The sequence below is a fragment of the Panthera pardus genome, unplaced genomic scaffold (assembly GCF_024362965.1).
Source record: "Panthera pardus isolate Hobbes unplaced genomic scaffold, ASM2436296v1 HiC_scaffold_6, whole genome shotgun sequence".
Classification (NCBI taxonomy): Eukaryota; Metazoa; Chordata; class Mammalia; order Carnivora; family Felidae; genus Panthera; species Panthera pardus.
Window position 1 is genome coordinate 59,282,535 of NW_026526991.1, and position 27,881 is coordinate 59,310,415.

Below are 27,881 nucleotides of genomic sequence, written 5' to 3' on the forward strand. Positions count from 1 at the left end.
ATTAACACAGTAAGTAATAGAATAACTATAATATACTGTAATAAAAGTTATGTCAACGTGGTCTCTCTCAAAATATTGTACTATACTCAACCTTATGATAATGTGAGATGATAAAATGCCTTCGTGCTAAGATGAAGTGAGGTGAATTATGCAGGCATTAGGACATAGTACTAGGCTATTATTGACTTGATGAAGTGTCAGGAGGAGGATCATGTACTTCCGGACTACAGTTGTCCCAGGGTAATTGAAATCACAGAAAGCAAAACTGTGGATGAGTGGGGGACTACTGTTATGTTATGTTATGTTATGTATTTGTTTTATTTTTAAATGTTTACTTACTTATTTTGAAGGGGGGAGGGGCAGAGAGAGAGGGAGAGAGAGATGACCTGAGCTGTAATCAAGACGGACACTTGGGGCACCTGGGTGGCTCGGTTAAGTGTCTGACTTCGGCTCAGGTCATGATCTTGCAGTTCATGAGTTCGAGCCCCAAGTCGGTCTCTGTGCTTATAGCTCAGAGCCTGGAGCCTGCTTCTGATTCTGTGTTTCCCTCTCTCTCTGCCCCTCCCCTGCCTGCTTGTGTGCTCTCTCTCTCTCAAAAATAAAGAAAAACATTTAGAAAAAAGAAAAAAAAGATGGGCATTTAACCTGAGTGAACCACCCATGTGCCCTGGGGGACTACTGTATTTTAAAGCGAAGCTGACAGGATTTGCCAATGATTGGATTCTGAGATTGAAAAAGCTTTTGAGGAGAGCCTGGGTGGCTCAGCCACCTGGATGGCTCTGTCAGTTGGGCGTCCAACTTCATCTCAGGTCATGATCTCACAGTTCATGAGTTCGAGCCCTGAGTCAGGCTCTGTGCTAACAGCTCAGAGCCTGGAGCTGCTTTGGATTCTGTGTCTCCTTCTTTCTTTCTCTCTCTCTCTCTCTCTCTCTCTCTCCCTCCCCCCACCCCACTTGTGCTCTCTCTCTCAAAAATAAATAAATATTAAAAATAAAGCTTTTGATATAAATGGAATGAGAAGAAGGCCAAAGCAGTCTTAGTGAATATCAGTATTCACAGGGTTAGATGGAAGAAGAGCTAGCAAGGAAAAGATAGAGGGGTGCCTCGGTGGCTCAGTAGGTTAAGTGTCCAACTCTTTTAATTTTTTTTTTTAATGTTTATTTATTTTTGAGAGAGAGACAGAATGCAAGTGGGTTAGGGCCAGAGAGAGAGGGAGACACAGAATCCGAAGCAGGCTCCAGGCTCCAGGCTCCGAGCTGTCAGCACAGAGCCCGGTGCGAGGCACGAACCCACGAGCTGTGAGATCATGACCTGAGTTGAAGTCAGAGGCTCAACCAGCTGAGCCACCCAGGCACGCCTAAGTCTCCAATTCTTAAATTTTGGCTCAGGTCATGATCTCAGGATTCATGAGTTCAAGCCCCACGTCAAGGGCTCCTCACTGATAGTGCAGAGCCTGCTTGGGATTCTCTTTCTCTCCATTGCTCTGTCCCTGCCCTGCTCGTGCGTGTACACACTTGGCTCTTTCTCAAAGTAATAAACTTAAAAAATTTTTTTTTTTTTAAAAGGCGGGGAGATAGAGCTTGTATATGAGAGCAGTGCCAGCATCTTGGTAGTTAAGATAGAGCTTAAATCAAAGAGCCTGAGCTGGCATATTATCTCTACTATTTTTTAGCTGTGTGATTGTTAAGCAAATTGTTGAATTTTTTTAAGCTTCATTTTCTTAATTTCTTAGTTTATAAAGTGGGGTTGTACTACTAATCACATATATTTGTTGTGAGGATTAAGTGAGGAAATCAAAAGTACTTAGTGCTGTTGGAGGTGGGGGCCTGGATGGTTCAGTCTGTTAAGCGTCTGTCTTTGGCTCAGGTCATGATCTCATGGTTGGTGGAATCCCAGCCCTGCATCGGGCTCTGTGCTGACGGCTTGGAATTCTGTGTCTCCCTCTCTCTGTGCCCCTCCCCCACTCATGCTCACACGCACCCTCTCTCTTTCTCTCTGTCTGTCAAAAATAAACATTAAAAAAATAAAAAACAAAGTACTTAGCACTTTATCTGGCATGGATTAATAAAATAAAGTTGAGGGGCCCCTGGGTGGCTCAGTTGATTAAGCATCTGACTTCATCCCCCATCATGATCTCAGGGTTTGTGGATTCGAGCCCCTGTCAGGCTTTCTGCTGTCAGCACGGAGTCTGCTTCAGACCCTCTGTCCCCTCTCTGTCTGCCCCTCCTGTACTTGCACTCTCTCATTCAAAAATAAACATTAAAAAAATAAATTTCAGTTCCTGTCATATGAAATATTATAAATTATATAAGGCGTCTCTGCCTTCAAAGAATGTACAAACCAGATTGAGAGATAACAGATGAAAAAAGATTTGAATTAAAATTCAAGATTTGTAAACTAGAGGAAATCGGGAGAATGAATGATTAATGTCAAATGTCAAATGCTATCCAGTTTGGGGAAGGAAAGAGAAGGGAGGAAAAGCTTTGTTAGAAAGTTGAGCTTTTTTTTTTAATTTTAATTTTTTTTTTAATGTTTATTCTTGAGAGAGAACAGAGTGTGAGCAGGGGAGGGGCAGGGAGAGACGGAGACACGGAATCGGATGGAATCAGAAGCAGACTCCAGGCTCTCAGCTGTCAGCACAGAGCCCGATGTGGGGCTCGAACCCACGAACTGTGAGATCATGACCTGAGCCCAAGTCGGATGCTTAGCTGACTGAGCCACCCAGGCGCCACTAATTTTAATTTGATTTTATTTTTTTTAACTAGGCTACATGCCCAATGTGGGTCTTGAACTCACAACCCTGAGATTAAGAGTCACATATTCTAGGGGCGCCTGGGCGGCTCAGTTAAGTGTCAGACTTCGGCTCCGATCATGATCTCACAGTTTGCGGGTTGCGGGAGCCTGCTTCTGCTTCAGATTCTGTGTCTCCCTCTCTCTCTCTGCCCCTCCCCCACTCATGCTCTGTCTCTCAAAAAATGAGCAAATGTCAGAAAAAAAATTTTTTTTAAAGGTCTCATATTCTACCAACTGAGCCAGCAAGTCAAACTTTGAATTGTCTGAATATTTACCAAAAGTGTTACTTAAACCAGGGGGAAAAGGAATGGAGGCTTCTGAGGAAGATAAGGGGTTAAAAGAAATAAAGAAGTTGTATTGCTATGTAAATAACCAACCAGCACCTTCTAAACACATACACACAAACGATATATTTAAAATGTTAGATGTCTGAGTGTTGGGCTTACATAAGGTTTTATTTTCTTCTATACTTTTTGGAATTTTCAAACCATTCTACAGTGAACAGTACTTTTGTAAGGAACTAATAAAACTTTTTAAACTGTAACTAAAATCAAAAGCCTTGTTCTCCAGGAAGCTGAAAGAAAATGAAGAAACAAAGTACCGATGTGGGAAAGACCCAGATTCTTAAGAAATGGACCTTAGAGATCACTTAAGTCTAGATTTTAGCTTAATACTATTCAGGGTATGGCCTGCAGGCCAGTGCTGGTCCATGAACTGTTACTGGTTAGTGATGAGCTAAGTTTAAAAAAAAAAAAGAAAGGAAAGAAACTTTTTCTAGCAGTTTGGCATCAGTGCTCCATCCAAATGTGTGATCCTTTTTCTAGTAATCAGTTTTTATTGTTTTTTATAAAAGTATCCATCTTGTTGGAATATTATAAAAAGCTGGCAGCCCTATCAGTCTGCCTAATAAAAAATACACTGATCTGTGAAATTCAGAAATCTGAGAAGCAGTGATTCTAATCTTGTCTAACCCTTCACCCAGTGTTTAACACTTATGAAGTGCTTACTAGCTTGTCAAACACTATTGTAAATGGTTTACAAATATTTACTGACTTAATCTTCCTAACAACCCTATGGTATAGGTACTATTTATTGCATTATCCCCACTTCATAGGAGACTGAGGCACAAAGAGGTTAAGTTATTCATGCAAGGTTACACAGCTGTAAGTGGTAAAGCTAGAATTTGAATCCAAGTGACTTTAAAAGAGGCCATGTTATGCTGTGCAGCCATTCCACATTTTTAAGTATCCTTGCCTGCCTGACCTGCTCAATGAATGCTCCACTTGCCCAATCATCGTGGGGGGGGAGAAAAGCTCTCCTCTCCATTTTCAAATGCTCCTTTGGTTGAAAGCCTTCTAGAGATGGCCAGCATATTCCCTTAATTGTAAAGTTTTTTCTTCTATAGGGATCTGCTTTCTGACTTCTTATTGGTCTTCTTTCAGTGCACATCTATTTGTGCAGTGATCTGCATATAGGATTTCTGGAGCTTTCCTTTTCCTGCTTGTTTTCCTTGGATCAGCATGTCATTATACTTCTTAAAATAAGAATCAAATAAATAATCACTTAATAATATAGATTCTGTTTTTCAGTTACCATAACCTGGAATTACTTTGGCAGCAAATCATACTGTTAACCCTCTTTGTACTTGTAATCATCTAAAATTCTAAGGTCTGTATCCTTAGAGTTACTGTTGAGTCAGATCTTCCTTATCTGGTTTTTGAACAGTTTAAGTTTTGAATATAAATGTAATTATAGGTATACCTATTCCTTCTAAATTGAATCTTCTTTTTGGCTCGTTCTCTCTGAAGAGATCTCCTCCCTGCCCTCCCCACCCCTTAGTTCTGTCAGTAATCCATTGATCCTTCCTCCTGTTGTCTGCACAGTTGATAAGCATACCTGTTACTTGTTTAGTCAAATTACTGATTTAAAACTCTTCTAGGGCGCCTGGGTGGCTCAGTTGGTTAAGCGGCCGACTTTGGCTCAGGTCATGATTTTGCGGTCCGTGAGTTCGAGCCCCGCATCGGGCTCTGTGCTGACAGCTTGGAGCCTGGAGCTTATTTCGGATTCTGTGTCTCCCTCTCTTTGACCCTCCCCCGTTCATGCTCTGTCTCTCTCTGTCTCAAAAATAAATAAACGTTAAAAAAAATTTAAAACTCTTCCACAGAACCCTATGGCATGCCATTAGATATTTTTTCCACTTTGACTAGATTCTTTGATTGTTGACATTAAAATAGCTAACACATCTACCTAATTCTTCAGTGGTCAGGCCTGTATGCATGTGTATAGTAGATTGCAGTAAAGGATCTGGGATAATAGTAAGAAGAATCTGCTTTTAGATAATTAGATTTTCTACTTAAAGATTCATTTTTTTTATTGTTATTAAAGTAGGACACTTACTCTTCACCATCTGTTAGAAAAGTCCTTTTGTATATTGACTATTGTTACAGGGAAGTGGACCATCTTTGTGGATCTGGAGGCTTGGTGTAGTTAGGAGCAGTAGTTTTGGATTGAACTTTTCATTTTTTCTTTATTGTGAGAAGTAATTTTTTTTTTTTTTAAATCACCAGGTTCATTCTGTTAACTAAGGAAAAGCTTTACTCTTTTTTCTCAGCTTGCTGAACTAAAGCAGGAATGTCTTGCTCGTGGTTTGGAGACCAAGGGAATAAAACAAGATCTCATCAACAGGCTCCAGGCATATCTTGAAGAGCATGGTGAGTGCTTTGTAGAGGCAGAGTAATATGAGTGAGGGGGTTAATTTTTAGGCTCTGCCGTATGAAGATTTCTTTTCTTCCTTTAGGTTGTTGGTGATGTAAGTTCTTAATTTACTGTGTCAGGAAAACTCTTGATCATTTAAAACAGTGGTTATAATGTAAAGAAATACACCCCTCCCCCTTTTTTAAGACACTAAGTTTATTTCAGCAAATTATTTAAAAGGAAGTATGGGAAAACAAGTATCGTTAGACTGAGAATGGGAAGATTTGAATTCTGAATCCTCTTATGACAAATTTATTCTGTCACTTTGAACAGTCACTATTTACATGATTAGGTGTCTGTTCTGATCTATGAAATGAGACACGTGTTTCCACCCTTGAAATTCATAAACCTAGGTAATCTCTGGTCCCTTCTAGCTCTGACGTTCTGTAATTCCACCTTTTTAAAAACAAAACTCGCTCTATTTAAGGCATATTATTATCCCCGGTTGTACAAGTCCCTGCTGTAATTTTTATTTATTCCCTTTTATTCTCATTTCTTTTACCCCAGCTCCCTTAGGCATCTATTCTAATGTGCTTGATATGTAATTTTTGTCTTTGTCCTTGTAAACCATGTAGTGTTGTTTTGGAATACAATATTTTTATAGAATTGGCAATGAGGCCATAGCCTGCCTTCTTGCTTTTTTTTCTCTAAGTACTGTCTTTTTTTTTTTCTTTTTTTTCTCTTTTTAAGACTTATTCGTATGGCCTGCAGCTGTGTGGTCATCTAGTCTTTTAATTCAAATTCCTGCATAGTGTTCTACCATGTATGGAATCCACATTTTACTTTAATTCACCTGGTGATAGACACCTGTATTGCCTCCTGGTCTACTTTCATGTTCCTTTGTGTTTCTCTGTGAGAGTTTATACCCAGGAATGGGATTGCTAATTAATATCTATTTATAAATGTGTATTTGATGTGATTAAGCATTGACAAATTGTTTTCCAAAATTGCTCTGTAAATCTACACTCTCTTCATCAGTGCATGAGGGTTCTTGTATCTCCTCCACACACCTGAACTTGGAACTATTTTATCAAGTGGCTTAATTTTTGCTAATCTGCTGGCTCAATATACTTTCCTTTAATTATTAAAACGTTTGGACATTTGTTGTGTTCATGGTTTTTTTTGGCTTTTTCCTTTGCTGTCTTTCTGTTGGTGTTCCCATAATTCACTTGTTAGTTTGCAGACATTTATTTGACATTCTGGTAACTATTCCCTTGTTGGTTTTAGGCACAAGTACCTTCTTTGTCATTTGTTTCTTTTTCCATGGTGTCCTTGCTTAGTTTTGGAAAATCTGCGATTTTTCATATATTACTTTTGCTTAAGGGCTTTTTCCAAAAATCCTTCCCCACCACTAAATCTTAAAGATATTCTCCCACATTACTTTTTACTAGTGTTGTCGTTTGACCTCACCACAATTTTTCAGTCCAGCTGGAGTTCAACTTTGTATTAATGTTAGAGAATACTGTTTTATTTTCTCCGTGTGGAACAAATTTTAAGAGCATCATTTTTACCTTCTATTATTGAATTTATTTTGGGAAAGCAGAATGATTATAATTCTAGCCTAAGTACAGTGATCAAGATGGTTTTTTAGCAGGGCTTGACCTGAATATTTTAATATTCTTTAGCTGAAGAGGAGGCAAATGAAGAAGATGTACTGGGAGATGAAACAGAGGTGAGTTGGAGAGTAAGGTTAGTCAGTGTGGCTGCTACCTTGGCCACATTGCTTAACATCAATTATTATAGGGCTCAAATGCTAATGTGCTAGGGGAGCACAGAGGGGGAATGAAGGTTCTGAAAAATTGGTTCATTTTTGAGTTCTCATATTCTCTTATTGGTGGGTATTTACTGTTGATTTATATTAACCATTGTTTCATTTGGTTTTAGGAAGAAGAACCAAAGCCCATAGAACTGCCTATCAAAGAGGAAGAACCCCCTGAGAAAACTGTTGATATGTAACTATCCCTTTTTTATGATCTGAGTATAGGGCAGACAGTTCTGGGTTTTGGAGGGGTTCTAGTCTTTTTTTTTCCTTTTTTAAAAAAAAAAATTTTTTTTTTAACATTTATTTATTTTTGAGACAGAGAGACAGAGCATGAACGGGGGAGGGTCACAGAGAGACGGAGACACAGAATCTGAAACAGTCTCCAGGCTCTGATTTGTCAACACAGAGCCCGACGCGGGGCTCAAACTCACGGACTGTGAGATCATGACCTGAGCCGAAGTCGGACACTCAACCGACTGAGCCATCCAGGAGCCCTAATGGAGGGATTTTAGTCTTTTACTCTGCTTACCTTTTATACATTCCCATTGGATTTTTATTTTTTTCTTTTCTTTTTTTTTTTAAGGTTATTTATTTTGAGAGAGAGGGTAAGTGAGCGGGGGAGGAGTAGAGAGAGGGGGAGAGAGAATCCCAAGCAGGCTCTGCACTGTTCAGTCTAATGAACCATGAGATCATGACCTGAGCTGAAATCAAGAGTCAGATACTTAGCTAACTGAGCCACCTAGGTGCCCTCTCATTGTCTTTTTCATTTCCCATTAGATCATTTTCAGAAGAGTCTAATTCATTTTAAGTACACGGTCCCAGTGAAGCAAAGTAGTTTGTCTCTGGGTTATGTAATAGATAATTAGGACCAGGAGACTTCAAGCCCAGACAGAGTTTAGTTCTAGCCTCTGGGGTAGCACCATAATAGGTGATTCTTTTTCCATATAGAGAATCATATAGATTCTCTGTGTATAAGGAATTTTGTAAGGAGGGAGGGTACTGAGCAGAGATTATATCTCTGAGGTAACACTATATTTTCTGTTCCTTTTTTGATTTACAGTGGAGGAAGGGAGGCCAAAGTACTAGAGTGGGAAGTAGATCTTGATTTATTTATCCCACAAGGTTGATAATAAAACAGACAAACAAAAAGGTTGATCACAAACATCTTTCTGGGGGACTCTTTCTATGAATGTCTGGCCATTTTATACTCCACATTAGTAACAGTTGAATCCTTTTTAAAATTTTTGTTCCTCGTAGCTATATTTATGCAGTTAATTATAAGAGATCATATATGTGTTAGTGAAAATCAAACAATACGTAGAGGAGTATATGAATAGAGAATTATGTACCTCTTGTTCTCACCCGCATCTGACTTCCCAGAGGTTTTCAGTATATTCTCTCAGAATGTTTTATATGGGGAGTTTGTGTATATACAGATACATACACACACCAGACATATTGTGGGTTCCTTGATTTTTTTTCAGATCTGGAGATCTTTTTGTATCATTACATGTAATGTTTTTATTTAAATGTGAGTTACAGTAAAACCTTAGATTGTGAGTAACTTGTTCTGCAAGTGTTCCACAAGATGAGCAAACATGTCTAATAAATTTTAACTTGATTAACAAGCGATAGCTTGCAATACAAGTAGTATGTGACACCAAATGTCACATGATCACAACTGAGCCAAGGGTTCTTGAAATTCGCTTTGAAATACTAGTGCTTTGGATTATAAGCATGTTTCCTGAATGAATTATGCTCGCAAACCAAGGTTTTACTGTGTATATTAGGCAGGGTTATAAGCATTTTTACGTGTATTGTCGCTTAATCCTCACATCAGCTGTATGGAATAAGGATAATTATCCTTGTAAGTGATAGGTCTTTTTTTTTTTTTTTTAGCTTGTTATGGGAAATTGCAAGTATATACAAAAGTTACGAGAATAGTATAATAGATCCCCATATACCTATCACCCAGATTTAATACTTATCAATTTAGAACCTTATTCTTTCTAGCAGCTAATAGTACTCCATCCTATAGATAAACAGTAATTTCATCAGTTTCCTATTGGTGGAAATTTAGATAATTCATAGTAGCAAAAAATGCAGTGCTGAATGTTGTTATGTATAACTATTTTTATACTGACACAAGTATGTCCATATGATAAACTCCTTGCAGTGGATTTGCTGCAAGGGGATGTGCATTTTTGTCTAACACTACTGCTTTCTAAAGCCATGTAGTTATCTTCCATCATAGGAGGTTTATGTTTAGATATATTACCTTAAGGAAATGGCTTATGGAATAGCTTTAAGTTTACTTACTTTTTTTTTCATTTTTTAACGTTTATTTATTTTTGAGACAGAGAGCATGAATGGGGGAGGGGCAGAGAGAGAGGGAGATACAGAATCGGAAGCAGGCTCCAGGCTCTGAGCCATCAGCCCAGAGCCCGACGCGGGGCTCGAACTCACGGACCGCGAGATCGTGACCTGAGCCGAAGTTGGACGCCTAACTGACTGAGCCACCCAGGCGCCCCTACTTACTTATTTTTGAGGGAGAGAATCCCCAGCAGGCTCCGTGCTGTCAGCACAGAACCCAATATGGGGCTTGAACTCACAAACTGTGACATCATGACCTGAGCCAAAATCAAGAGTCAGACGCTTAACCAACTTAGCCACCCAGGCGCCCTATAGAATAGCTTTAAAGTACTGATGTTTTGGGGACTTCTAGAGTAAGAAAGAAGATGAGGTAAATACAGTGATAATTGGCTTGTGTGGGTTAACAGTGAAGTTTGAAAATTCTAGAAGTTTCATTATCCTTAGAATATATAAAATGTGTAATTCTTTCATTTAGAGGGCTTTGATTTTATTAATGAATTTCTAAACAAGGAATTTGAAAGTGTGTGTGTTTGGGGAGGTGATTTTGCTCTTTAGAGGGATAGTCGTGGTTAGACTACAGAAAGGTTCTGGGTCCCTGAAGTTTGGAGGATGTCTTGTATGTGCCTATGAGTAGGAGAGAAATTTCTCAGTGAAGAGAAGAAATTTCCCGTGAGTTCCAAAATGTGATGTGTATTTATGGCTTGAGCTTAATTGTGCCTGAAGGAGTTAGAACACAGCAGAAGGAAGCTTCCTCTCTGGGGTTCCCTTTCTACCACGAGGTGTACTGCAGTAATTGTGCTTCAAGATGGGAATGTGAAGAAAGTCATTAGCTTGAGGTTGGCGGAGGTCTTAATGGCATTGGACTTCAAGTAAAACATTAAACTTCAGTGACCCTTTCTGCCAGAACAAGACAGAGCGAGAGCTGGAGAAGGAAGAATGACCAGGAAATGGGAAGAATTCAGGAATTTCTTTAAAGTAGGAATATTCAGGGCTAATATAGGTGCTTTGAACATTCAAAAGGAGATCTTCTTGCTTCATCTTTGGCTTGAGGTTCTCCCAAAATATGCTTGTTTCTAGTTTGATCTCCTCCCCACCCCTCACCAACACCCTCCATCCCCAAACAGGGCAGTTAAATATTGTAGGATGTAGTTATGGTCAGCAGGGGGCACCCATTGCTCATCTGTCAGTTCAGGGACCTCCAACAAAAGGATGGAGAGAGTAAGTTCCTGTTCCAGAATTGCTTCCTCTGAAAATGCCATTAAACCATTACTACCTTTCAGGGCATCAAATGGGAAAAGTGTCCGGGATACTGGAACAAAGGCTGTCCATGTCTTTAAATGAGGGACCTTAATGAGACTGGTTATGACCCACAGTTTTATGGGAGTTGTTTGGTGGAGGGTTAATGCCCTTCCGTTTATCCTGGGTACTTCCGAACTTTGTCTCCCACCCCTATGGTCCCCCCTCTTTTGTTTTCTGTTAAACCTTTTGACTAGTAGCTTACCATGTTTTCCTAATTCAAACTCCCCATAGCCTTTTTTCTTCCCACTCCCTTTGGCATTTTTATTTGTCTCACTTTGACTATTCTAGCTAGAGCTACAGTCCCCATGGGAGAAATAAAGGATTTTTAACACAAGGAAACCAGAGCCTGTAGAATAACACTTGTTAATCGTCGTCGTGATGAAAATTGAGAGCTGCCATTTAAATGAGGATTGGAGGAATAGTCATTAGTCCGGAAGTAAATTTAAAGTTCCTAAAGTAAATGAAATGGTTTTTGGTGTCCTTTGAGTGTTTTCCTTCAACCCAGTGTATATACCCAGGCCTCTTTTCTGATATATTTTTTTAATACTTTTTTTTTTTTATGTTTTTATTAATTTATTTTTGAGACAGAGACAGAGCATGAGCAGGGGAGGGACAGAGAGAGAGGGAGACACAGAATCTGAAGCAGGCTCCAGGCTCTGAGCTGGCAGCACAGAGCCCAATGTGGGGCTCGAACTCACAGAGTGTGAGATCATGACCTGAGCTGAAGTTGGACGCTCAACCAACTGAGCCACCCAGGCGCCCCTATTTTTTTAATACTTTATTTAGCAAAGTAAGTTAGTCTGTTATTTGAACTCATCAATAGATGGCAGTTCAAGAAACTGAAGTTCTCCTGGGTTTCATATTTTTTTGGACTAAGGGATGATGGAGAGATAATGGGACAGAAGACCTGATTCAGGTGAATTCTTCTACATTCTAAGGTTTAGGGTTAGAATATTAATAAGTTTTCTGATTAAAAAAAAAAATTTCTTTCATTTCCAGGACAACAGAGAAGAAAGTGGTAAAAATTACATCTGAGATACCACAGACTGAGGTAGGTATTCTGCTCCCTAGTAGAAAAGCAGTCTTTCTATATATCTTTCTGTTTCTTACTTTTTTTTTTTCTTTTAATGTTTATTTTTGAGAGAGAGACAGACAGAACATGAGCAGAGGAGGGACAGAGAGAGAGAGGGAGACACAGAATCCGAAGCAGGCTCCAGGCTCTAGGCTGTCAGCACAGAGCCTGACATGGGGCTCGAACTCACAAACTGAGATCATGAAGTTGGACGCCCAGCTGACTAAGCCACCCAAGCACCCTTTTTATTCTATCTGTATCGTCACTTTAAAGAACTGACTCATACGCAGAAAATCAGTATTGACAGATTTTGGTATTGATATATTTTTCTGCCACCTGCGCTTGGGAAAATATTTGGGTTGGCATAGTCATCTTTGAAGCCCTAGTCTTTTTGTATATAGTACTAAGGCTTTAGTGGTATCTCTCTTTAGATGTTGGCAAACTAGGATTAGAGTTTGGGAGGATTGTACCTTGGAAAAGATGAAAAATAAGGGAAGATGTCACTACTGGACAGCTGGTAAGACCGAAATGTCTCTGAACTTTGTGTCAAGATCTCTGAAGTTAGGTTCCAGTTAAGATGTATGGGGTTTTTTGGGGTTTTTTTTGTTTTGTTTTGTTTTGGTACCTTTAAAGTAGAGATGGCATAGGACAACACTGCCTCATTTCTAACTGAAAGAGTACTACTAGTGTTGGAACCAAGCTGTTCCTTTGATCCGTTTTCAAAGGTCAACTAAACACAGCTTTTGTCTTCTTGGCTTCGTGCAGAATGTGGGTTTTATTTTATTCCTTTCCTTTTGTTTTTGAGGACATGAATGTAATAATAGTCTTTTGTGTTTGCTTTCTGGAAAAGGCTGTTGAGTTAAGCCCTGGGTGGATACAACCTGATATCCTCTAGGGGTGTCAGTATTCTCAGTTTAGACCTTATGAAATATACTCCTGATGTTCTAAAGATACCCTCTTCTAAACAACTTTTCTCTTTAAAGAAGGAAACCAGAAATTAATTTTTCTCTTCCACTTTTTTTGTCTTTTTATCACCTAGAGAATGCAGAAGAGAGCTGAGCGATTCAATGTACCTGTGAGCTTAGAGAGTAAAAAAGCTGCTCGGGCAGCAAGGTGAGTGTCCTGAGCCTTTTATATCTGAGATAGTGATAATACGAAGGTGGAGGCATGATCCTAGATTTTAAATATAATTCTTGATTTTAAGTAGAATAGAGACCTTGCTGAAAAGAAATACTCTTTTGGCTTTGTTCAGAACATCTCTCCTGATTTGGATGTAGTAGCTATAGATTGGGTGTTATCAAGCAGAATTTTTCTAATAGGTGAAAGTCAGAAACTGACTTCCCCCAATTTTGATAAGGCTCCCTTTTAGCTTATTCTGTGGGCTCTTGGTGAGAAAAAGAGTAAACTGAACCTCTTTCATGAGGTTGTTAGAATTAGCTAATGATTGCAAGGCTTGAGATCACAAGCAAGAAGTGCCATATGTACACTTGACACGGAGACAGACAACCAGGAGTGTGAACAGCTTCCTAAAATTTAACTTGTTTTTCTTTCTACAGATTTGGGATTTCTTCAGTTCCATCAAAAGGTAAGAGTACAGAGACTCTAATGAGAAAGTTGTCTTTATTTTTTTACTTTTCTGTCACAACAAATTAAGGCAAACTTGTTACTTTTAGAAAACCTTTAAGAGGTTATAGCATTCACCTCTTTGCTTTACGTAAAACCATACTTAAGCCTTCCCAGGCAATTTAGCATAGGAGGGAGTACCAACATTTGTTTTGGTCTTCTTGGACATCTTTAGAGAAGTTTCATTTTTTTATTACTTTCCCTACTTATTCTGGTGTTTCAAATCAGCATGTAATTATTGTGTACCTGTCCAGTGTTCTGCCTTATGTGAGTGGTGAAAGAACAGAGTTCTTTTGCTTCAGCAGTCTTAACTTCTAGGAATTTACAAGGAAATGATCTTGGATATGCTTAAAGACTTAGTTAGCCATAAGGATTATCACAGTATTATTTTTAGTGGTAATTGGAAACAATGTAATATACAATAGGGAATTGGTTAAATAAATGTGTACCATAGTATATAGTAGAAGACTATGTAAATGTTAAAGTGATATTGAAGAAAATTTGTCAGAAAAATATTAGGTGAAAACAGGTTATAAAATTGTATTTGCAGTATATTCCCCTTTTGGTAGTAGAAGTACACATATGGATAGAAAAAAGTTGGGGTTGCCTGACTGGCTTAGTTGGTGGAGCATGTGACTTTGGGTCTTAAAGTTGTAAGTTCAGGCCGCACATGTGACCATGGAGTTTACTAAAAAATAAAAATTAAAAAAATTTTTTAATATAAAAAGGAATAGAGGTTGGAGGAATATATACTAAATTGTTACTGCTCCTGGTCTCTGATTGGTGGAATTTTGAGTGACTTCTTTTTGCTGGTCTGTGTTTTTAAAATTAGTACGTTGAATATGTATCTTGTAATAAATTAGGGGAAAAGTTACTTCTTAAAATTTTTTTATTTTAGAGAGTGTAAACGGGAGAGGAGTAGAGGGAGAGAGAGAATCTTTTGTTTTGTTTTGTTTTGTTTTTTCTTTCGAGTGTAAGCTGGGAGGGGCAGAGAGAGGAACAGAGGCTCTGAAGCAGGCTCTGCCCTGACAGCAGTGAGCCCTGAACTCACAAACCATGAGATGATGATGAACCGAAAGCAAGAGTCAGACACTTAACCTACTTAACCACCCAGGTGCCCCAGGAAAAAGTTACTTTCAAAAAGAATAAAGTCCACATTCTAGAGACTTAAATTTTAAATGTAATATCTTAATCTGATTTAGTCTTCCTAGTGATCTGTCAGTTTAAAGTGTGTTAAGAAAACACAAAGATCTAGTGTTTTGGTGGATCTAGTCCTCCAAAGATCTAGTGTTTTGGTGTGCTTTTTAAAAAGACTATCAAAATTCTAGCCACTATCACTACATGTTTTGTTTTATTTGTTTGTTTATTTTTAAATGTTTATTTTTGAGAGGGAGAGCATGAGCGGGGGAGAGGCAGAGCAAGAATGAGACAGAGGATCCAAAGCAGACTCTGTGCTGACAGCAGAGAGCCTGATGTAGGGCTTGAACTCACAAGCAATGAGATCGTGACCTGAGCCGAAATCAGACGCTTAACCAACTGAGCCACCCACGCGCCCGTCTTTCTTTTTTTTAACAGCTTTATTGAAATATAATTCATATTCCATATAGCTTATCCATTTAAAGTATATAATTCAATGGTTTTTTAAAAAATATATTCACAGCATTGTGCAATCATCACCACAGTCTAATTTTACATGTTCATCTCCCCAAAAAGAAACCCTGTACTTATTAGCAATTGTTTCCCATTCTCTCCCACCTCCCCTACCCAAACAACCACTCATTTTTTTCTGTGCATATAAATTTGCCTTCATATAAATAGAATTGTACAATTCATAGTTTTTTGTGACTGGCTTCTTAGCATAATGTATTCAGGGTTCATCCATATTGTAGAATGCATCAGTACTTCCTTTCTTTTTAATGTTGGATAATTATCCATTGTATGCATATGCCACATTTTATCCATTCATCAGCTAATGGACATTTGGGTTGTTTTTACTTTTGGCTACTATAGCTCATGCTGCTGTGAACATTCATATATAAGTTTTGGTGTGGATGTATGTTTCATTTCTCTTGGGTGTATAGTGAGAAGTGGGATTATTGGGTCATACGGTACATTCTCTGTTTAACTTTTTGAGTAACTGCCAAATTGTTTTCTAAAGTGGCTCTACCAGGGCGCTTGGGTGGTTCAGTCAGTTAAACATCTGACTTTGGCTCAGGTCATGATCTCTCTGTTGGGCTTTGTGCTGACAGTACGGAGCCTGCTTGGGATTCTGTCTCCCCCTCTCTGTGTTCCTCCCCTGCACTTGCTTTGTCTCTCTTTCTCAAAAATAAACATTAAAAAGAATTAAAATGTTAAATAAAACTTTCTTATTTTCTTCTTTAGGCCTGTCTTCTGATGCCAAGCCTATGGTAAGACATCTTTTTTTTATACCTTGAGAGAGAAATCTCAACTCTAGTTTTAAAGTTAGAAACAACTTCTCCCCAGATCATAGGACTCTCTGAGATCATATGAGTTTGGTGACTGTTTGTTTTCAATATAGTGTTTTATGTTCTAAATAAAATGAATTGAGTACTTAGAGGTCAGGAAAATGCCATATCTTCAGAGTCACTATAGACATCTTCCTTCGTATCATTCTTCTTGAAAAAATGAATAGATTTTGTTAGCTACAGGACAATCCATATAATTCTTTGTTTTATGATACTGTAGTTTTAGGCCTTATCCAGTGGCTTTGGACAATGTCTGATTCTTAGTTACCACAAGTGAATCTGTGGAAGCAACTTAAGAGTTCTGTTGGTAGATACTGGTATTTTTCAACACTACCTATTAAATATAAAATCGTAAAATAAGGAATACTAGAATATGTCTGGACCATTGTGATTAGGTGGCATATTTAGAAAATGAAAACAAATGCTTTGGGTGGATGATGTTTGACTTTATGAAATCCTGTTTGGGATTACAGTGTAGTATCATAAGTGAAGCTGAAATGTAGTAGTACCAGTAGTTGCAGTAGTAGTAGCAGTAGTAGTAATGAAATGTCCCACATATCCTTATGATAGCAAGTTTTGTATATCAAGGCTTCCAAGAAAAAGGAAGAGAATTGAATTGGGTACTGGTGGTAGATTTGGTTTCTGAAGTAATGAGAGTTGGGTATAGAGTTAAGAACTATTGCAAAGGCTATGTATAGGAATTAATGATTTTTGAACTGTGAATAATAGACTTGTTTGGAGGTGATTATTTAGATATTTGTTTGCTCCTTCAAGGAGTGTTTGGCCTACTTTGATTTTAAACCCTCTTTAGGCTCTTGCCACCTTTGATGAACGAAGGAGGCTGGGCTGAATCTTTGACTTCATTCCAGAAAAGGCCTTTTAATAATTAATGGCATGGATGGGTGCTGCTTAGTTTCCTGATTTGGCACATATAGAGTATCTTTGATATCGTAGGTTTAATTGAACTCTTAGCTTTGGACTATAATTTCTGCTTTTTGTACTTTCTGTTTTGATTTTTTTTAATATGGGTTCCCCCTTTGCCTTTTTTTTATAGGTTAACCTTGATAAACTAAAGGAAAGAGCTCAAAGATTTGGTTTGAATGTCTCTTCAATCTCCAGAAAGGTAAAGTACTGTTTTTGCCACCTTAGAACAGCTTGGGGGCTACATAGACTGGAAATGACTGTCCTGAGAATATAGCAAGCTATTCAGCACTTCATTTCATGAAGTCTTTTGACTATCACCTCTTCTCACTGACTTTTTTATTTTTTAACGTTTGTTTATTTTTGAGAGAGCATGAGCGGGGAGAGACAGAGAGAGAAGGAGACACAATCTGAAGCAGGCTCCAGGCTCTGAGCTGTTAGTGCAGGGCCTGACACAGGGCTTGAACTCACGATCATTGAACATAAGATCATGTCCTGAGCTGAGGTCGGGTGCTTAACTGACTGAGCCACCCAGGGGCCTCCTCCCACTGACTTTTGATTGCATTACAGGAATTATTTCACATAGCGAATTTTTTTTTTTTTTCCCTGCAGATTTTTTTCATAGTTTTCACTCAGGCAGTTAGAACATGGTCTGCATTTCTCTTGGTTAGGATGTTGAATTCAATGATGTTAAAAACCTGCTACATCTGCTGTAACTTCTGATATAGTTATAATGGAAACAGGAGATGACAGTCCTGTCTTTAGGTCAAAGGTACCTAGAAACAAAATTTGAAGGTTTCCTGGAACAAAAACGAGAAAATTATTTCATTCTTTCTGCTCCTCTGCTAACAGACACTATTGAGTTTATTAAGCAAGATAACACCTGCTGTGTGGTGCAATCAGTTCTACAGGGCATTGTTGTATTTGGAGTTTTGCCAGGCACATTGGCGAAAATGCTGAGGATTCTCCTTTGCCTAGAGCAGGTAGTCTCTTAATCTTTGCTCTGTGAGAATGAAAGCATGTTTCTTGGTTGTTGACATGGGGACAGGATTAAGAAAGACTACTTCAAACCAGAAGAACTGTCAAAAGAAAAAGTCACTGGGGCGCCTTCTGGCTCAGTTGGAAGAGCATGCGACTCTTAATCTCGGAGTTGTGAGTTTGAGCCCCATGTTGAGGGTAGAGATTACATAAATAAATAAACCTAAAAAAAAGTCATTTCTTACTTGAGTATGGAAACATTTAACTCTCTGAAAATCTATTGGAAAATACTGACAGTGGTTGTTACATTTTTGCTCAGGAGAAAAATTGAGCACTAAAAAGTAAACACTTGTGACTCAGTGGGGCTTCTCAGACAAAAGTGTGCTCCATTTTCCTTCCTTTTAGGTTACATTTTTTATGTTTACCAGAAGCATAACATCAGGTCTTTGTGCCCAGCTTGATGCTGAGACCATAGGTGTTCAGTAGGGGTATTTACTAGTTTATGTGAAATTTTAATTTTTTTTTTTATTATGTTTTTAAATATTTATTTTTGAGAGAGGCAGAGAGACAGAGGATCCCAAGCAGGGCCCGTGCTATTAGCACAGAGCCCATTGTGGGGCTCAAACTCACAAGAACTATGAGATCATGACCTGAGCTGAAATCAAGAGTCTGCTGCTTAACCGACTGAGCCACCCATGTGCCCCTATTTCAAATTAAAAAAAAAAAAAAAGGAGTTGAGAGTAGGCAGAGTATGTGATTCTTAAACCACATGTAGCTTAATTGGGAAAAATTATAACAAACCAAGTCTTTTGTGTTTTGCTCGATAGCCAAGGGGAAGGGTGCTTGGATCTGTGGCCTCAGTTCTCATCTGTCTCCTTTTGTATATGAAGACTAGGTGTCTGAGAATCGTATTGGAATCAGTGTAATAAATGGAACTTGTATGCAAAGAGAATATCTCAAAAGTTACAAGCTTCCAAGCAAAGTGGTTCCTGGAAGAAATCTCAGCAGTAACTTCACTGTAGAGAATTGTGTGTTCCATTAAAATTAACAAAATTGAACATACTATCTCCAGCTATGTAGCTCATTTGGGTACATTCCTGAGAGGAGTTTGCCCCTCACTTTATACTGCCCACGTGAGTTATTTTCATAGTATTTCATTACAGGGATATCGGCCTTTTCACTTCACTTACCTAGAATCTTTCTCCATATTTGACTTGCTTTCATTTTTAGTCCATAGGAAGAAGCTAAAGCATGAATAAATACATTTTTTAACTTTGTGACTTTGAGCAAATTACTAAACTTCTGTAAAACTGGGAGTAACACTAGTAAACTAGTAACACTAGTAAAACTACCTAACACTGTTTGTGAAGGGGAAATGCGTATATGAAATTATCTAAAGTAGTGACACTTTGATCTTTAATAAATGTTTGTTTTCTTAGTTCTGTTGGCCACCTGGCTTTATGACTTTAATTGAGGTAATTAACTTTTGTGTTTTAGTTCATCACTGATAAGATTTCAGTTCCTATTTTAAATCTCTGAAGAGTTGGGGCACCTGGCTAGCATGCGACTCTTTTTTTTTTTTTTTAAATGTATGTTTGTTTTGAGAGGGAGAGAGTCCACACATGTGTGTGCAGGGGAGAGGCAGAGAGAGGAGAATAGGAGAGAATCCCAAGCAGGCTCCGGGATATCAGTGCAGAGCCTGACGTGGGGCTCCATCTCACAAACCACAAGATCATAACCCGAGCTGAAGTCAAGAGTCGGGCAATCTTGCCCAAAGTGTGCAACTCTTGAGGTTGTGAGTTCCAGCCCCAGGCTGGGTGTAGGGATTACTAAAACAAAATAAATAAACTTAAAAAAATAATTTAAAAAATTAATCTTTGAAGGGTTATAATCAGATAATGGTAATTGGTAAAACTCTCACTTTATGAGTTCCGTTTTCAGATAACGTTCATTGTCATACATGTGTTCTAGAGTAGTTTTCTCAAATTCTGTAGCAAAATACTAGTTAAAAAATTTTAATTTAATTAATTAATTTATTTTTAGAGAGACAGAGAGATAGTGTGAGTGGTGGAAGGGTGGAGAGAGAGAGAGAGAGAGAGAGAGAGAGAGAGAGAGTGTCCCAAGTAGGTTCCGCACTGTCAGCACAGAGCTTGACGTGGGGCTTGAACCCACAAACTATGAGATTGTAACCTGAGCTGAGATCAAGTCGGATGCTTAACTGAGCCACCCAGGTGCCCAAGGTTTTTTAAATTTCTAATTCATTTGGGCCACCTGGCTGGCTCACTCAGTAGAGCATGTGACTCTTGATCTCTTGGTCAGAGAGAGCTTTCCTAAAATTTTTAGGGGTGCCTGGAAACTGAAAATTTTAATTAAATTTAAATAGCTACATGTATATTGGACAGTTCAAGCCTGCCTTATATCTCACACAGTTTTCACACTTGGAAGTATCATGGAAATTCTTTTTTTTTTAATTTTTTTTTTTTTAACGTCTTTTTATTTTTATTTTTGGGACAGAGAGAGACAGAGCATGAATGGGGGAGGGGCAGAGAGAGAGGGAGACACAGAATCGGAAACAGGCTCCAGGCTCCGAGCCATCAGCGCAGAGCCTGACGCGGGGCTCGAACTCACGGACCGCGAGATCGTGACCTGGCTGAAGTCGGACGCTTAACCGACTGCGCCACCCAGGCGCCCCGGAAATTCTTTATCAGACCACATACTTGGACCACTGTCTCTGTAGCCCAGAATTTTTTAGTGCCTATAGAAGATAAGCAGTTTTAGGGGCTCCACGTGGCTCAGTTGGTTCAGTTACAGATTCTTAATAACCACTCAGGTCATGATTTCATGATTTCATGATTTCATTGAGCCCATGTCAGGCTCTGTGCTGACTTTGTGGAGCCTGCTTGGGATTCTTCTCTCTCTGCCCTTCTTTCTCTGCCCCTCCTGCATGCACGTATGCAATGAGCGCACTCTCTCAAAATAAACATTAAAATATATATATGCAACCTCAGAGTGAATGTGGAAGGAGAGAAATTGGAGGAGAGGGAGTAGTAAGAGATAAGAAGGACTAAGTGTTCTTTTTTTCAAGTAACTTTTCCCCCAGAACTTAGTTGTTCTAGATCCAGATCCTCAAATTGCAACTGGCTGCATTCTCAGTGAGAGTTGTTTGGTTCAGAATCTTGTGCTTAACTGTTCTCTATCACCAGAGATGATTTGCTACTTAGTATTTGGTTGGCCAAGGTTAGTGACCTGATTAAGTTTGTATTTATGGAACAGCCAGATCAGCATACTCTGGGGTCCTGGGTTCCAGTATAGCCTCCTCTAATATAATTTGGTCATCTGTCTTTCAAGTTTTATAATTCTCTAGGCACAGATCTCATTCATTTAGGTAAAATGCAAATAGTGGAAGTTAGCGGGTAGTGTAGAGATTTCTCTTCTTCATCCTAGTATTCTGAAAAAGGCAATGAGAAACCCCCCTCCTGTTATCTCCATTGCATGGGGTTTGTGTTTGCTTGATCCAGCTTAAATCCCAGATTGCTTGCTGGTTTCTCTTCAGTAGATTCCTCTATAGACCAGTGTATATGATAAAGAGAAAGCGTGTGAGAGGAAGTGAGCCATGGGTCAATAGTGTTTATGACTGATTTTTTTTTTTTTTTAACTGTCACAATTCGATCATTTTTTCTTTATATTTTAGATTTATATCTTGAGCATGTTACAAATTTGAGGAAACTAAATCTCTGCTATTCTTCTTAGGCTGACTTTTGCATGACTGCTCGTGTATTTCAGCTTTCATCTCCATTAGTATACTTTACATGTTAGGCAGTACACAGAAACTTAAAGAAATCTGGCTTCCCTCCTCACCCCCCCCCCCCCCCGCCCCAATCATCTTCCTCCTTTCCCTCTGCCCAAGAAAGGCCTGTCCGTTCATGTTTCCAGCTCAAGTCTCAGTGAATAGAATCCTGTTGGTTTAGGATAATGGGAAGTGACAGGGCAAAGAATGGCACTGGCATTTATAGACATTTTTTACACAAGAGGCTGTAAATTGTCCCCTCCAACTCTTTGGACTATTTGAGGATAGAATGGCATGCCTTTTCTCATATAAGCCTCATGGTGACTATGGGCTGAGAAACCTCCCACCCCCTCAAACAAAACAAAACCCAGATAAAATAACCTCTGCCTGGTTGGTTCTGATTGATCACCAGCTAGGTTTTCAGTCTTGTGCTACACTGGTTGTTGTTGTTGTTATTGTTGTTTTCTCCCCCCTCTCTCTGTCAGTTTTCCATGTCTCCTAAGAGGAGTAGTGTTTGGGTTAGTCCTATTGGTGAAGGACAGGACTTGGCTTGGCATGTAAGAAACTCATCTTTGAAAGGAGTGAGAGATGGATAGAGGGAATAGATGGGAAGCCAGCTCAGTTAATAGGTGATGGTCATAGGACGTTAGTTTTATCAAAACTCTGGGCTTAGAGTTATGGTGTTAAGTGATGTAGCTAATTTGGATTGTTTTGTTTTCATTTTTTCTCCCCAAACGTTGGCATATTTGGGGGAAGTAAAACTTGATACTTTAGGAAGTTATAGAACATCCAGCTTAGTAAGTATTAAAACAAAACAAAACCCAAACTCAGGCACTAAGCAGAAAACTGAAATGTAGTTTATACTCTTCTCCCCCACATGTGAGGGGCATGTGTTACTGCTTCTTGGTTCTTAATTAGTAGTAGAAACTATAGGCATCTTTTATCCCTATTGACCTTAGTATATCTTCCTTATTTCTGGGCTGGCATTTTACTGAGATTTCCCTACTTTGTAGCTTGTGTTAAGGTCACTGTCCTAATGAGTTATCTTGAGGCCTGTATACCCTAAAGTCTGCTTTTCCTGTGTTGTGATTTTTGCCAGTTTTCTTCCCTGATGGTTATGGTCTGTGTTATTATACAGTGTCCGAATATAAAATGTTAAAAAATTAAATATCCCTCCATTGATCATTGTCTTGTTGTTGAGGCTGGTAGTTAGAAGATTGTCAGGCAGTGATTAGTTTCATGAACTTTTCATGTAATTACATGTTTTTGCTCACCATTGCTTGGGGATGAACCACATCAGAGTGAGAGAGATACTGGACTTAGTTTTTTGAGGATCTTGTCACTGAAATCTGTTGAGCTATCAGAGAAGCAGCTGGGACAAAGAGTCAGTTCCAGGCACAGGAGAGCATCAGTGTCTCCTAGCATACAGATTTCACTGTGGCTAAATGATGGTGGGTTGGTTTCCATTCAGTCTCTTCTGGAAGGCCTATTTGATTCTGTCTATATTCCCTTCCACCACCTGAAATAAATGAAATGTTTGTTCTTCCCCTTCAGCATTCGGTTTTGGTATAGAGGGATGTGGAGAGAAGGAAGTTCACACTATGGATTTAGTCATAGTCATCAGCTTTCTCAGAGAGTCTATAAATTGTTAGAGTTTAGGTATATGTATACAAACCTTTTCCAAAGGAAGAACTGTGGGGCCACGCATAGGACATCGCCAACATGGTACTATAAGAACCTGAAGAACCATAAGCTATGGTGAGGAATTTGGTAGAATATTTTTTAAAAGCGTAGTGGTAGAAGATTTAGATCCCAAGATAAGTTGGAAAAGTAGCCTGCTAAGTGGGTTTGGATTCTTTTCCATCCATATATACTCAAGTAGCAGTACCTAGGCCAAGTACACTACTTAATTCTCTATTAGCCTTTCTCATGGGGCCCCTTGAGACCAAGAAGAATGCATATAGTAGGATTGTAGATGGGAAGAACTTAATTGTAGATCTACTTAGACATTGTATTTCATTGAGCAGGGGTTTGGGGGGGAACATCGCACACCTCATCCTGGATTGGCGTTTTCCCAAAAATGCTTCTTCCACTTCAAAAACTACATTATTTTGAGTTTACATTAACCCACAAGAAAAGATTTGTATGGGTTTTTTATATATGGTACAGATAGCACTTGAGAGTTGCTGTCAGGATGAATTTCAGGAAGAGCTAAGATGAACCCCACATAGTTAGTTTTCGGCATTTCTTAGGAGCATTTTGGGGCCCAACTAAAATTTAACCAGTCCTTAAAATCTTCTTCTAATTAATAATAATTTGAAAATGAATATTTGGCCATTTTTTTCCCTGCCTCTTCTCTAAGATAAAAACTGCTGTTTCTCCACCCGCCCATTGGAACAAACGTTGAGGGAGTGGTGAAGGAGCTGTTTAAAGAGGAAACAATAGGGAAAACTCTCTGACCTCAGTTTATCCCCTCATCTGGTTCTTCATTTGTCCCTGCTGAGGAACAGAACTTGTCTTTTGTCTGTAACACAAATACATCTTCACCTCCCTCCCTTCCCACTCCCCCCCACCACCCGCTCTTCTCACTCTCTTCTATTATAGTTCCAATCAATGATGTCATTATGTGTGCCATTCAACTGCTGTTGAGCCACTTGGCTATAGGAATTTGGAAGAGCAAAGAGGCAGAATGGAATTTTTCTCTGTCCTGCCCAGGGCTCTTGAAAATGTATTCCAATTTTAACTTGAGAAATAGGAGTCAGGTTTTTCTTTGCTCTGTTTCTTCTTCTACCCTCCCATCTATGTTCTAACCCTTAAACATGTTTTTACCTAGCTGTGTGTGAGGGAAAAATTGGATAAAAAGTGTTAGGAATATAAATTGAACACTCGAAGAAGAAAAACTTGAAAAATTTGTGGAAGCTAGATGAAAATTTTGATGTTTTGTCAGCATTTATGGCTGGTGTTTTGCCCTGTTTCCTGTAAGTTGGGTCTTTGAGAAGTTTCTGGTAGAGGGTTGTATTTCCCTAGGGTGCATGGTTGAGAACACTAAGGATCTTATACCTTTTCATTTTATTTTTCTTTCCTGATTTTATACCTAAAGAACTAGAGGTAAGGAAGTTTGTAGTAAGAAAAAAACTTACTCTTTGCTATCTCCCCAGCTTAACACCCCACCCCCACTTACCTCTTTGCATTCCTTCTTCTAACATGTCAGAACTGATGACTTTGATAAAAAACAAGTTTTATGCCTCTTTGTGGTCCCCCTGTAGTATTTTCCCTAAGAATAAACACAGCCTGGAAAAGGAGGGAATGCTGGATTCTGTTGAGTCTGTTTTATTTTAAATACATTTAGTTGTTTGTGCGAGCCAGGTTGTTGGGGTGGGATCATTCTCTGAGTGTCAGTTTAAAAAAAAATTTTTTTTTCCATTCATGGTACACAAGGTAAATAATTTTTTGTATTTTTTTTTAACATTTATTTATTTTTGAGAGAGAGCCAGAGTGCGAGCAGGGGAGGGGCAGAGAGAGAGGGAGATGAGAATTGGAAACCGGCTCCATGCTCTGAGCTGTCAGCACAGAGCCCAATGTGAGCTCTAACCGCAAGATCATGATCTGAGCCAAAGCCGGATGTTTAAACCAACTGAGCCACCCAGGTGCCCCTCATTTTAAAAATTCACTTGCAAACACATATCTGATTGTATATCAGTCTGTCTGACTTGGGAGTGACCAGTACCTGTGTCTAATTTCGAGGTGACCAGTAGCTGGCCTGGCATTTTTAAGGAGAGCAGTATCTGTCTGATCACTCTCAGATACTCTCCCTATGGTGAAATGTGAGCATGAGCTTAGTTTCTGAATCCAAGTCTATCTGTCCTTCAGAATCTGTATGGGAGAAAAAAGTATGGGGTGTTTTTTGGGTTGGGTTGGTGGTTGGTGTGTGTGGGGGGGGTGGGTGTGTATTACTACTTTTGGGAGGTGGTCTGAGCTCATGGTTTGAGAGTTGCAGCAACATAGGGATGTTTAAGATGTATTTTAATACTTGAGAGGCTAACACTTGAGTAATAGTGTTCCTTGGACTAACATCGATAAGAAGTAACATTTTATTTTTGAAAATACATACAGGTTCAAAAAAAATAGATATAAGTTCAATTCAAATAAAGTTTAATAATTATGTGACAGTTCATTTTCTTAGGTATTCACTGGAATAATAGAATTACTTTTCAGGCCTGATAGCTGATGCTGTATATTTTGGAGATAGGGATGGGGATGAGCCAGGGTGTCAGATTGGGAGATATCTTATGGGGGGATATTTGGTGGTGATGTTTGCAAACTAGCAAAGGCCCTGTTTTTTGTTTTTTAAGATTTTTTTTTATTTTTTAAGTAATCTGTATGCCCAACCTGGGGCTTGAATTTACAATCCAAGATCAAGAGTCTCGTGTTATACCGACTGAGCCAGTGAGGCACCACGAAAAGTCCCTCCTGTTCTTAATAAAACCTGAGGTGTTGGGGGTGCCTGGGTGGCTCAGTCGGTTGGACATCCAACTTTTGGTTTCAGCTCAGGTCCTGATCTCACAGTTCAAGGGATTGAGCCCTGTGTTGGGCTCTGTGCCGACAGTGTGGAGCCTGTTTGGGACTGGAATTTTCTCTTTCTCTTTCACTCTGCCTCTCCCCTGCTTGCACTGTCTCTATCTCTCTCAAAATAAATATTAAAATAAATAAATAAAATCTGAGGTGTCTTGTTAAGACTTAGAAAATGTTAGCTCCTTCCCTCCCCTCCTTTCCTTTGTTAATCTTTTCTCACATTTTTTTAAATAGTATTTTAACCAAATTTTACCTTCTCATTGCTAGAGCAGATTCTTAGGTCAGAAATTGAAATGTATATTCAGGATGTTCTACACTTGGAATTCATGTCAAATATTGAATCTTTAAATCTCTAGCAGTGAAGATGTGTTCCTGAGAAAGATACTATGTTTATAGTGCTTGCTTTCTGGATTTTAGAAAGTATCAGGTGAGGAGTTCATTGAGGTATAGAGTAGAGGAGGAAGTTACAGAATTTTCACTACCATGTTCATGCTTAGGTATGAGGTAGTTGAGGAAGTGCAGCCGGAAGTGAAAAGAGCTGTAAGATGAGAGCCTTCATGTAATGGACTTCTTTGGTTCTCTAAATAACAAGCAAAGCACATGAGCCCGAAGACAATTCTATCTGTTCTCATGTCTGCTCTCTATTGATATTCCCCCTCACCCTCTGTATCAATTCTGCAGAAGAAAAATACTTTTGTGTACTTGAACCTAGTTGCCTCCCTCTTTCCCCCACATGCCTGAAGTCTTCCCTGATCTTGTTTTGGCATGTTTTCCTTGTATTGAGCTCCTCTTGCAAAAGAGTTTCTGTGTTCTGCTGCTTGAATTCTACAAAGGAAGTAAGACAGGTGTGCTCCTTAGAGCCAGCTGTGATTTCTTCATAGCTTTGTTTTGCCTTTCACATCCCTACAGCTGAGATACCCTGTTTGTAGGAAGTGTAAACTTTTTTAGAAGGACTGACGCTTTTGGGGAAAAATTGGGAGTCAAGCAGCAGCCTTGTTTGGACTTGGTGAGATTTTTTTTTTGGTTTTTTTTTTGTAATTTTGGTCTCTGTTTTCTCAAAGCCATTTGCAATTATTCATAGCTGTAGCTGCACATAAGGCTCACCAGGGGACCCTTTTTAAAATACATTTCCCTAAGTAAGCTCTTCGTTTTGAGATTCAGGTTTATTAGGTTGGATTGAAACCAGAAATCTGCGTTTTGTTTTATTATTTTAGAGAGCAAGAGACAGCATGCCAGCAGGGAAGACGGGCAGAGGGAGGGAGAGAAAGAGAATCTTGAGCAGGCTCCATGCTCAGCACGGAGACCAACGTGGGGCTTTATCCCACGACCGGAGCCAAAATCAAGAATCACACTCAACCAACTGAGCCACCCAGGTGCCCCAGAAATCTGCATTTTATTTTATTTTATTTTTTAATTTTTTTGTTTTAACGTTTTATTTATTTTTGAGACAGGGAGAGACAG

At 39.0% G+C, this 27,881-nt stretch overlaps 1 protein-coding gene across 2 annotated transcripts in view; it reads left to right on the forward strand.

The window, feature by feature from the left end:
- Positions 1–27,881, forward strand: part of SARNP (SAP domain containing ribonucleoprotein) — a 55,725-nt gene that overhangs the window by 5,591 nt on the left and 22,253 nt on the right. For both annotated transcript variants that reach the window (XR_008419630.1, XM_019454709.2), the window contains exons 2-9: positions 5,405–5,504; positions 7,173–7,219; positions 7,432–7,499; positions 11,981–12,032; positions 13,093–13,166; positions 13,610–13,638; positions 16,059–16,084; positions 17,217–17,285. Coding sequence is in view for 1 of the 2 variants with exons in the window: in XM_019454709.2 (XP_019310254.1) it covers positions 5,405–5,504; positions 7,173–7,219; positions 7,432–7,499; positions 11,981–12,032; positions 13,093–13,166; positions 13,610–13,638; positions 16,059–16,084; positions 17,217–17,285 (465 nt within the window). In the remaining variant the exon portion in view is untranslated. The remainder of the gene's footprint in view (positions 1–5,404; positions 5,505–7,172; positions 7,220–7,431; positions 7,500–11,980; positions 12,033–13,092; positions 13,167–13,609; positions 13,639–16,058; positions 16,085–17,216; positions 17,286–27,881) is intronic.